General features: G+C 44.5%; 1 protein-coding gene across 2 annotated transcripts in view; it reads right to left on the reverse strand.

The window, feature by feature from the left end:
- Nucleotides 1–12,119, reverse strand: part of ESRRB (estrogen related receptor beta) — a 114,931-nt gene that overhangs the window by 84,816 nt on the left and 17,996 nt on the right. The window contains exon 1 of one of the 2 annotated variants that reach the window (XM_054400187.1): nucleotides 1,898–1,947. The exons of the other annotated variant lie outside the window; for it this stretch is intronic. Coding sequence (XP_054256162.1) covers nucleotides 1,898–1,947 — 50 coding nt within the window. Of the gene's footprint in view, nucleotides 1–1,897; nucleotides 1,948–12,119 lie in introns of those variants that run through there. 2 annotated transcript variants of the gene reach the window in all.

The following is a 12,119-nucleotide window of genomic DNA, read 5'->3' on the forward strand; positions in this document are numbered from 1 at the left end:
CAGTACCTGACACACTGGACGTATACCTTTAAATATACTGTATTTTTAAGGCTTTTCACATCTTTTACTTCTAACTTTTTTCAGACTTAGCCATACTTCCTTGCATTGTTGTACTCTAATTAAAAAAATTAAAAATAAGGAGATCAAAAAATAGAGGCTGAAACTTTTAAAATTATATTTCTCTTTCATCACCAACCTCAACAATGTTAAAGAGGTTAGTTGGCACACAGTATCAAGCCAAGCTCTTCTTTAAACAAAGAGCTCTACAACAGTTTCTCATTGCAAAAAGCATCACTCTCTATCTACTGTAAAGCCGTAGAGACTCAGTGGTACTTCCCTCAGCGCCATCTTCATCTGCCTACCCAGCAGCCAAAGAGTTGTGAATAGGGTAAGGTGCACCTGACATTATTGACAGCTGTCTGAGAGCGGGTGGAGAAGTAAAAAAGGGTGAACAGTAATACAACACGCAGATAATTTCTTACTATCATTGTGTTGTTTGAGTTCCTTTTCTCAATTCCAAAAGTAGAAAACACAGGAAAAAAAGAAAAAACAACAAATAAACTAAGAGGCAGTATACTAAGTGATGAAGGTCTAAGTGATGAAGGTCTAGCTTTAGATTGTGGCATTTTGTTCCTTTTTCTTTTTTTTTTTTTTTTTAATGAAGCTAAGTGCACTTCCTATTTTTGCCTTAATATTAAAAAATTCCCAGCAGCATACAGAATATATTTCCCTTAAGAAACTGTTTGTTTATTTTTAATTCAAAATGAGGCAGCCACAAGTGAAGCACCGGTGGGGAAAAGAACATCACATGGGTTGGATTATTAATTTCTATTAACAATACTAAGTCTCATTTTAATGAAACTGCTGGAAGCAGGGGATTAAAGGAAGAAGAAATGAGTGTAAGGACAGATAGAATATCAGGGAGCAAGAGACAGAAAGACAAATAAAAGACAGCTATAATGAGGAAAGAGGGGTAAGTATTACTAGGGGGGTTTTGTTTGGTTTCAATTGTTTTACTAAGTACAATGTGTTCTTAAAACAAAAGCAATGAAATAGGCAAAAATTACTTCACTCCCACCTCTGATGACACCACTGAACCTGCGCGACACATGGATTAACATGCAAAGACACAAAAGGGGACTCCACTCAGGGTAAGATTTATTGGAGGGAAGAAATGCATTTAAAACTAATTGCTCCAGCCAGCTGGATGCAAACGCCGAGATTTTGCCTTGTTTCCTAACTTCCCCAAAAGGATCCAACCAAACTTAACATACTAAAGTGATTTTAAACACAGCATTACCAGGCACAGCCCACTTCGGAATACAAAGAGCAGTAGCAGGTGCTAAGGTATCAGCCACTGGTCCCAGCTCGGGATGTCTGCTTGCCACTCTTTCCCCAGACAGGCTATCCGAACAGTAAACTGTGAGAAACTAAATTTCCATAGGACATTTCAGGTGAAAAACCGGACTTCTAAAATAAAAGACAGTACTTTAATGGATCTACTTTGTGTAATTTCATATGTGCATCTCTTTATAAACGTCTAGTAATTCATCCAATAAAAATCCTAGCACAGACGGGAAGTAAAACTGCGCAGGAGGGACTGCCAGTGCTCACTGTTAGCCGCCTCTGCCTAGGAGATGAAACATTAGAGGGAGAAGTTACAGGGCAAGAGAGAAACGCACCAACACACCGACCCGCTGAGCGCCGTTCCGCCGGCGCTGCCGCACCTGCCTGATCGCCAGGCACCGGCGGTGCCCCGAGGGGCGAGCGGCAGGCATCAGCTCTGCGGCAGACAGGCAGCGGCACTGCGGGGTCGCTGCCCCGTCCCACCCGCAGCGGGACGCAGCATCGGTCCCAGCCCGCCCCCGGCCCGCCCGGCCCCGACCGGCGCACTCACTGGTTGTGGTAGCCGAGCGGGTCGGAGATGCACAGCTCGGAAATGTCCATCAGTCCCGTTTGAGCATTCCCGGTTGGAGGAGAAAAAAAAAAATAAATAAAAAGAAAGAAAGAAAAACAGGAAAGAAGGAAAGAAAGAAAGAAAAAACCACGAGAGAACAACTAAACTGCAGCGGGCAGGGAGGGCGGGAGCGGAGGGAAGAGGAGCCAGCCCGAGCCGGCGGCGGGGCAGGCAGCTCCGCGCCGCTCCGCTCCCACACTCGCGTGCGGACACACTGACGGCGGCAGGAGGCGGGCGACGCGCAGGACACGGCCACGGGGGATTTCGCCGCCCCGAGCCCCGCTGTAGCTTTAACGCCGGGAGACGGATGGAGACGGCAAGGCGGCTATTGGCTCCCGCGCAGGGGCTGGGCTTGGAGCGCGGCTAGGGGAGGCACGGCGGGGGGGCTGCCGGACCCGGCACGGGCACCGCAGCGCGCCCGGCGGCACCGCGCAGCCCCGGCGGGCGCCTCGCTCCCTCGGGACAAGCGGCGGAGCGTCCCGGGCCGGGGGCCACGGGAGTTGCGCCTGCGGGGTGCAGTGCGGGCCGCAAGCCGAGCTGACACTGGCACTGCAGCTGGGGCGACGGGGCCGCCGGCAGCGCGGGTGGCACGAAATCACAGCGCCAGTTCAATCCCACCACGGGAACGACCGCAGCGGCAGCGCACGCTCCCCTTCCCTCTTACCCGCTAATCTGCCTGCCTCGGGAACCGGCTGTGAAGGTCAGAGTTAAGGAAAACCCTGAGGAGAAAGGTGCCCTAGGGACTATCTGCAGCTGCTCAGCTGCTCGCGCCCCGCATGGGCACGCCGCGGGTTCCTGTCCCCCGGCCAGCCGCGCAGATGCACAGCACAACACACACCAGCGGGCCACTTTGCAGATGCATGTCACAAACGCCTAACTCTACACACACTCACTGTGTGCACCGGCACAGGTCGCGTCTCACCCGTACACAGACCAATCACTGCACTCAGACGGCAGCCTGCCCATGCACACGCGAACTCTTTAAAACACACTTGCAGAGGAGTGCCCCAGTCCCGTTTCAAAGCAGCGTAAATCAGGTGTCACGTCAGTGCAGCTCATGAAACCACACCAGAATAGATCCTGGCACATGAACGCAGAATCAGACATTTGGGTAACAGCACATTTTCCGAGGCGCAAAAGACATAGACCCTCAGAAACCTTTCCAAGCATCAAACACAACTAGCCTTGTGATAGACACATTTGTGAAGCTCTGCCTCTGTATGTACTGGCTGCTGTTAGAGTTGGTGTGCCTTCATGGTCCCCCCCCTCCCTCCCCACGCATTCACACTCAGAATTTTGCTGAAATGCACATCAATGCATTGATATCCCCCTGAAGATCCATCTCCATATAAGCAGGCAAGCCTCTCGTGCACTTGCCGAGCACACACAGTTTTGCACTGAAAGCCTGATTCACACAGAGGTGCCCCACAAGTTCTGTTTGTTCCTTACCATCTGCTCTCCACCTTCCAAACTGCACTCATGCAAACCTCACTTGTCTCTCTGCTGCACTTCTACTTCATGTTTAGGTGTCCACTGCTCAAACATATAAAGACATCGCTAACAGATAAATAAGAATTAGAGGCCTTTTGAAAAGAAAAATATACACAAACACACCTGGATAAATGATTCACTCTTATGCCAGGCAAATGAAAAGAACCAAAGTAGGAGCTAAGAGGATATCAATATAAAACCCAGAATCTAATTTGAGACAAGAGTGTACAACACCATAAGAAGCAAAGGTTAGACCAGAGCTTTTCAGAGGAGAGGGGTGACAGAGCATAGAAGAAAATACAGTGTGGTTCAGCTATAAGCATGGCAATAAACAGTGACTAAACTAGGCTAAAACTTTCTGTACGATCAGTAGTTGTAGAAACTTGAGAATATTCAAAGAAGGGGAATGGTCAAATTTACAGATAATATGTCACAGACAAACTGTCCTTGCTTTATGGAAGTCTATCAATGTAACTTCCTCACCACCCCCCCTACCAGAGATCTTACAAACGCCCCAGTGTGTCCCCAGACCCTGCAGGGACAAGCTGTGTGATTCTGATCAGCTGTTCTTAAGGCATAAGGACAGCTTAAGTATGTCAAAACAGAGGTCTTTTGTGGTGAAAGAGATACATGAAGATGTCACAGAGACCAGATTAGTTTAGAAAACGGGGGGAGAGAGAGAAGACCCATCCATGGTATTGAGTACAGCAGAGTCTGATTGCCTGAATGTTGCAGGTGACACGATTCAGATTCTATATCTTTCCAGGAAGCAGAATTAATACAAATGGGACACATACATATGCACCTTTGCATACCTAAGTGACATACTAGCCTGGGAAAAACTCTACATACTTTAAATGTTGAAGAGATGGAAGATAAGAGCTTTAGTAGGGCAATAGCATTAGTAGGGCCCAAGATTATAAGCAATGAATCTCACCAACCACATTGGAGAACACCTGGCTCAAGCAGAGGCAAGAAGGACAAAACCAGTGCCAGTATGTTTCAAACAGAAATCTGAGATCAGAGAGGGACTCATTGGTGACCTATTTGCCCCACGAAAAAGATTCCTGATGCACAGTAGCAAGAAAGGTTAGAGAAGGCACACAGGGTCAGGGCCTGGGAAGGATACAGTTCAAGAGCAATCAGGACATTTGTAGTGAGCTGATTTTGACAGAAAACAGTTTTCTCCAGAAAGATGCTCCCTGGCTGGATCCTAATTGGGCAGAGATTTGCTCTGGTGTGGGCTCTCACTGAATGGAGACAAGGGTGGGAATAGGCTGGCAGGCAGGTCTTGCTCTCCCAGTAGCTGGTGCTTTAATTTTGTGCTTTAACTTTTACCCTAGCTAAGGTGAGGCAAGCAGAGAGCCATGTGATTGCCTGGCACAAGGTCCACAGGGCTGAATTAACTGACATAAGCAGTACAATGGTGGGTTTGTACTCTGGAAATGGGCTGCTGCTGACAGAGGACTGCCTGGGTAAGGTGGGTGTTTAGAGAGTGGTGCAGAAATGTGACATTAATCTCTCTGACCCCGTGCAAATGGACAAATAGACCTTCCCCTGCCTTCAGAGTAGCTGTGCAGAGGCTTGGCTCTTCCTTTCTGACAAGTATAGAAATAAGTACTCTCTGCTGGCTGGTCCTGACCTGCAAACCTCAGCAGACTGATCCTGCAGGCTGATTTTGGAATTTCAGAAGGCTTCATCTTTTGCAAGCCCCTCTGCACACAATACTTGCCGAACTCTTCTCGTAGCTTTAGCCAATTTCTTTCTAGCCCAAAGAGTAAAGAAGGAAACACTGATCTCAGCATGGCCATCCTTCCAATATGTGTGTTTATCAAAAAAGTACTAAGATGAGGTTAGAAAAGACTGTAGGATTAAGCTGGCAGATGCGGAAGCCAAAACCCTCCATTTGAGTAAATACAAGGCAGAACTGCACATTCAACTGCAGCACTAGCTTGCCCTGTGAGCACAGCCTTTGTTTGCCATCTTCACTGAATCCTGCCCTGGAACTGCTGCTTTCTCCTGTGGGAGGGGCAGAAACAGTCCTGGCCACACAGCCTTTGACATTTGAGCAGAACATACCCACAAATTCTCTAGCCATTGGGATGACTTTCATAAAGCAGCCTCTGGCTTTTGAGATCACCAGTTCTCCTCACACCTGGTCCAAATGCAGAGCAACAACTTACAGAGCACAGTCAGAGTGCTATAGGCTGACAGAACTACAGGCAGTATCAGTTCTTTAAGACATACAATTTCTTTCCTCAGAAAGAAAGCAAGAACTGCAAAGACATGTCTATCTGCTTTTGCTAGCTCTTCCAAGAGATGATGGATAGAGACTTTCTTTGGAGATTCCCCTCCTATCCTTTAATGATTAATCTGGTTTTTGACAGATGAATTTTTTTTTACTTTCTTTTAACTTTTATCATAGAACAGTGATCAACTTTCTAGTAAGCTGACTGATTGACTGACAGAAATTTCATTTGATTTAATATAGCAGTAACCTGCAAATCATGCCAGACAAACTTGATTTCACTTGTTGATAAGGCTTTTTTTCTTTTTTTTTTCTTTTTTTTTTTTTTTGGTGAACAAGTAAAATACAGTAGAGGGAGAGCTCTAGTTACTTTTGGGGGATTGGAACTCTTTTTTTTTTTTTTTTTTCCTTTTATGAAGACCCTATTATTGTATTTTCAAAAGGAAGTCAGTGAAGTGGTATCTGCATGGTGCAAAAAATATACATAATAATTAGGAGTCCTAAACTGGAGAAAACAGACTTGTGGACATGTCTGCTAGGAAAGTAAGAGTTCAACAACAACCTTTCCCTGCCTCCATCTCATTTAAGGAAATGAGTTACAGAGGGGTTACTGTGATGGATTTAGAATACTCTTTCATTTTGAGGCCAATAGCACTGCTTGTATTATACACAAGTCACCATGTTGCATGCCCTGATTCCTCTGCTTTTGCAAGGCTAGTTCTAAGCACAGGTCTCTGAAAACTAGTAAGCTTTCACAACTTCCACATATATCCTCTTGCACAACAAACAGCTAGCTCAAATACACACTCTATCCATGAGGACAAAACAACCTTCTTTATTGTGGGCTCTCTTCTATTTCCCCTTACTATACCCAAACAAAACACCTTGCTCTTCCCACCAATGGCAATATCTCGTTTTCTGCCAAACCCAAAGGATTTTTTTTCCCCTTCAAAATCTAATTTACCTTATGAACTGTATGCTTCTGTCTACAAGGTATCACTACCATAACTACTGAAGCTCAATGTCTATTTAAGCAGGGAACAGTTTTCACGCTGCAATTTTAATTTTAAAGCAGCTGCCCATCTGAACATACTTAGACACACTTTGAGCATTGCTTCGTCTTTAAAATGTCTGTGCTACAATTTCCAACCTATAGACTGTCAAATCACATGGTAAAGGGGTTATGTGGCTTGCCCCGGACCAATCTGAGTACATCTGTAGCAGAGCAAGTCTGAACACAAGTTAACCCTTACTGTTCTTGAATGAGAGTTCTCTGTCCCAAAAGCGTGACCTTCCATTAAATTCTATGCTTGGATACAACAGTGCTAGGAGCCCTGAGATAAGACATGGTCCCTACACTGCCAACAGAGTCAAGACTGTCTTTCAATAACCCCTATTTTTTTACGGCCAGTGCTGTTTTGGGTTCTTCTACAGCTGCTCTTGTCTTTGCAGCATGAATAGCAGGACTTCTGTCTCCAGAGCAGGACATGTTCCTGATGATATCTTAGATGAAAATGCACACACAGACATATGTGTGCACAAAGACAAAACAGGTGAAGGCATACTAACATTTATAGAATTCAAAACAAAGCATCAGAGGTGAGCACAAAACATTTTATCAAGTGGGAAAGAATAAAGATGATAAAAGAGAAATACTGATTTCCAGATTTTTGAAGAGATTGTATTAAGAAATAGAGAGAGACAGAAAAGGAAATTATATAATTTGGAATATGCCTTCTGCTCTCTCTTGCATCATCAGTTAGATAAGGTATTTGATAGGAACTTCTCCTTGCCCAGGAATACTGCTGCGTATCTGCTTTCATGCTTTGTCAATCTACTTCTTAATCTTTGCCTAAGTCTTGTGTAACTAAGCAGACAAAAATCTTCCCTGAAAGAGAAAAGTAGTTACAGGGGTAGATGAATCTCATGGGCTTAGAAGACTTCAATCGAGAGCTGTGATCCAGCTACCAAACTTTGACCTGTTGCTGACCTATTTCCTGTGATGTACTACACTAACCCTCAGTTGTGCCACTGTGGTCAGGAAGAACATGACCAAGACACAGACTGGAAAGGGATTTTATTCATGTTGACAGCTACGCATCCTTTCCTAGCACACTCACTGCAGAAAGGAATTCTTCTCAATCCATGACCCCAGGTATCCACAGAGCAGTAGCTGGGATATTTGCTTAGCTACCAGGAGGAAGGAGGGAACACAAGACATCACCAAGTCTTGGAAAATCCTCTGCTTAGCTGTTAACAATCCTCTAGAAGAGAGGCATCACAAGCATGGCTTTCCCAGTATAGTGGTTCTTCCTGTCAGACAGGACAAAGTCAAACAGCATCTTTTTAGCTTTCCTACCACGGTACACTAGCTTCAAGTCTTGTATTGCACAAGGCCAAGAAGAGAGCTAAGGAGAACAGGTGACGTTTATTCATTCCTCTGATTTGGGGAAATTATTTGCTGCTTCCCTCTCCAAACTCAATGCATTCCAAGTCCATGCATTATAATCGCCTGAGGACTCTAATATTCACAATACCAGCTTACCTACTCACCAAACCAATCAAAAGAAATATCTGTCTTGTCAGGAGAAGTAACAGTTATTTACTGTTGTGCTTCAAGCAGAGAATTAAAACATTTTTGGCACATGCACTGATAATGCCAAGTGTCTCAATTCAGGAAAGGAGTGGGACCTAAAGAACCAAAATGCTCCAGAGTTACTACTGTTTGAGAGCATGCCCACTGAGGGCTAGGTAGTGAAGATGGAAGTAAATTTTTCAAGTCTGTGATTGAAACAAGAACCTAAACAGAAACAAGGTAACTTGTTTCCCAGCAACAGCAATGGGTGGCTGCAGTGGCCCTGACTTTGCAGTTTGAATACTATGACATGGCACAAACTGATGGGTAAGTGTGCAATTTGTTCTTTGCTGTGCTCTCTGAGTAGGTAACAGACCACTTAATGGTAAATGATGTAGGTGGTTTTAAAGAAGCAAAACAGTGAAAGGACTTTCCATCCAGGCTATAAGGGATGAAGAAAGTAAGAATGAAAGACCTTCCTTTCCCTGCCAGAATCTCCACCTGGCCTCATGTGGGCACAGTCAGTAGAAGACTATTGACTTCACCAGGTCAGCCAAGCCAAAAACAGACAAGATCACTGACAGTGGATCTATGCAAAAGTACTTAACAGTGAGATGAACCTGCAGGTCCCAAGTAACCTTAGGAAACCTGACGCACAACAGTCTGGAGAAAAGCAGACATCACCAGATGATCAGGACTGCTCCCTTGGTCACCTTCTCCAGCCTGAGAACATTCCATTAAGGAGCTATGAGTTTTGGCTAGAGCAAGACATGACAGAGGTTGGCTTCCTTCTGGCACACTGTATCAGCAGCACAATAACCGCAAGTCTTCTCCGCTCTGGATCTCCAAACGGCTTGGTTAAGTACACAACCATTTTGAAGATTGGCTCCATACTAACTTTAGTGTTTGAACAACAACACAGATTTTATTCACAATAACCTTCTTGAGTTCATTTATTACCTGAACTACATTTAATTCACTTTCTGGACAAGGGCAAATTGGTGTGATAAATTGTTTGGTTAGACACTTTTGCCCATCCCAAGCATCTCGACATACTTTTAACTTCCAAGTTCCATCAGCTGTATCTCATTTAGACAGCTGCAGCAGAACATGTTAGAAAATCACTGTTCTGTCTAAAAATTATTAGCATTCAAACATTATGCTTACAGACCACAAATGATCACATTTTTGCAGTATTTTTCAAACAAGAAACGGAAAAAGAACAAGAAAAACAATTCTTGTCTATACCATAAAGCATCATTTAGAAGAGACAGGGTGACTCAGGACCATATAAACATGTCTGCTTTAGCTACTCAGTATATGTACATACAGTGTCAAGAGGGTAGCCAATCACAAGGAGGCAGATGCTGGCTACCAGAAAAAGAAGTTTTTCTATGCAAAGGAAAGGAGAAGTGTCACTGGTTCAGTCCTACTACTGTTGTGCAGTATCTAAGAGATCCGGGCACAGAGGCAGTTGCAGGCAGTGATAAAGCCTTCTCTTGATGGACCTGAACCTGCATCACTGGATTTCAGCCAAAATGCCTTAATACTTCAAAGTCACATGTTGCCAGCATCACCGTTCCTGTAGCAGTGTTAGAAAAGATTACTTTTCAGAATTATTGTTAAGGCAAACTCAAATCCCAGTCCTGTGAGATCTGACAGTGACTTTGGTGCTGCAGCCTTCTAGCAACAGGTACCCTCAGTCTCCACAGTGTTTACAGAGGGAAAATCCAGTTTTGGTCTTTTGCTCATCTCTTGAACACCTCTGTTTTAGGGATGATCGAAGACTACCAATGCCTCCCCTCTCTGCTCCTCTGTTGAATGTGCCAATCTTCCATTAAGTGTTTACAGTCAATTGAAGTCAGTAGTACTCAATTCATCTTTTAGACCTTGCCAGAAGTTGTTGCTGCCCAGTTTGACAGCACTTCTCCTTGCTAAACCCACTGCTTTTTCAAAGTACCAAGAAGTTAGACAGAAGGAAGATGCTAGGAGAAAAAGACTGTCACTCTTTCGGGTACAGAGGTCTGCCAAACAGCCAATGGCATGGCACCCAGGAGAGCCCTGCCTTGCTTCCTAGGGAGAAGACACCAGGCAAGAGTACCATGAGAGATCACTTTGTTTCCAGGGGTTGGTTTCATGAAGAGAGTAATTAGACTGATTGGTAAAGCAGTATAGTTAAAACAAACAAAAAAAAGTAGGTTATTAGCCTTGATTAGCCAGCAATCATTAGGGTAGAATCAACACGTTTGGAATTACAACTGTAGGTATGGCAGCTGCATTCCATTCAGTTTGGTTACTGCCTCTTCCCGAACACTGTGGGAGACCATCACTGGACTGCAGTACAACACAAGGTATGCATCATATAGGATACCTGAACAGCATTGTAAGGTTGTTCAGAAGATGTTTTGCAAGCCCTACTGTCCAGTAGGTAATTCAGCCTACCTCCAGAAGTACAGGATACTTTGCATAGACAAACCTTGATGACAGCCATCAGGTGAGCAATAAATGTCTCTCCAGGGGCTGCACTACAATAAAAAAACATTTTGACTATACACTTGATATGCAAGGACTTTTTTTTTTTTTAAACTTTTTGCTTGTTTGTTTAAACTACAACAGTTCATATATATAAAGTACAAGAGAAATAATATAAGTCCTATTTGGCAAGCTCTCAAATACCCACTAACAAGATCCTGTAGATCAGCTTGAATAGACAAGTGAGAGTTTACAGTCCTAACTTACGTTTCCAAACTTTAAACTACACACTATGGGACAAAGGATAAACACTCAGCTATGTCACTGATTAGCTCTCCCAAGAGTAAAACACATCTAAAAAAGTGCAGTGTCTTAGAGAAGTGTTAAGAGTTACTGATTGTGGGACGTCCATGGGCACCACGTACATCCAGTGCTCTTGAGCAGGGGTCAGTCCTAGCTGAATTACTTTGGGAAATACCCTTTAGATGTTTGCCAGAATAAGGCATGGGGGAGCCTGGTAAAACGAGTAAACCGTAGCTTCACCTTCACTGCTATAGTCTTTTGCCTCGGCCAGAACTCTCAATACAATATAAACACTCCCCAAAACCCTCTCTCTCAGAGAAGAAATTGTTCCTCCAAAAATAGGAAGAGAAGCAGGGTCATCAGATGAGGGTGAAATTGGTTTAAAAGCCATTAAGAAGAAAGCAACCCAGGCATTCAGGAGCAATCACAGCTGCTTGGGCTGATCAGGAGAGACAGAGGGAATTATTTATTTATGGACTTTCTGCTCTCCCTGAGCAGGTATCTCCACTGGGGAAGCTTTAAGAGGAGTGGGAAGCAGGAGGCAGGTGCTGCTTGGCATCCTCCAGAGGATTGCCTGGCCTGGGCCTCAGGAGAGTTAAGCAGTTCACGCCCAAAGCAGGAACCATCAACTTGTCTTTCTCAGAGCAGGAAAGGCCAGAAACAGCATCATACAGGTCTCTACTGGGATGAAATACACAGAGTGCCCCAAGCACCCAAATTGCCATGCAAGCTTTGCACAGCTTACAGCAAGATCCCTTCAGAGCAACAGTGCTTGAGTACACACCGTTTCTCTCTTCTCATGGTTCAGCTGCTTCCCTTAAACACAGATCAAATGTCTCTAGGGACTCAGCAAGCATTTAACAGACCTGCCTGATGGAAGGACCTCCAATGAGAAAACCAAGACCTGAAACTCCCAGTGGACATCCTCAATTCAATCCACAGCTGATAAAGCAGCCCTGAAGTTACATGCAACCAGCTCCTAACTGCACAGAAAGCACATCAGTCTAGCCTGTATCCAAAGCCCATCTAAAAATTTTAAACTTAAGGAGGAGGGAAGGACTTCCAGATTAAAC

Source organism: Indicator indicator, chromosome 4 (genome assembly GCF_027791375.1).
Source record: "Indicator indicator isolate 239-I01 chromosome 4, UM_Iind_1.1, whole genome shotgun sequence".
NCBI lineage: Eukaryota > Metazoa > Chordata > Aves > Piciformes > Indicatoridae > Indicator > Indicator indicator.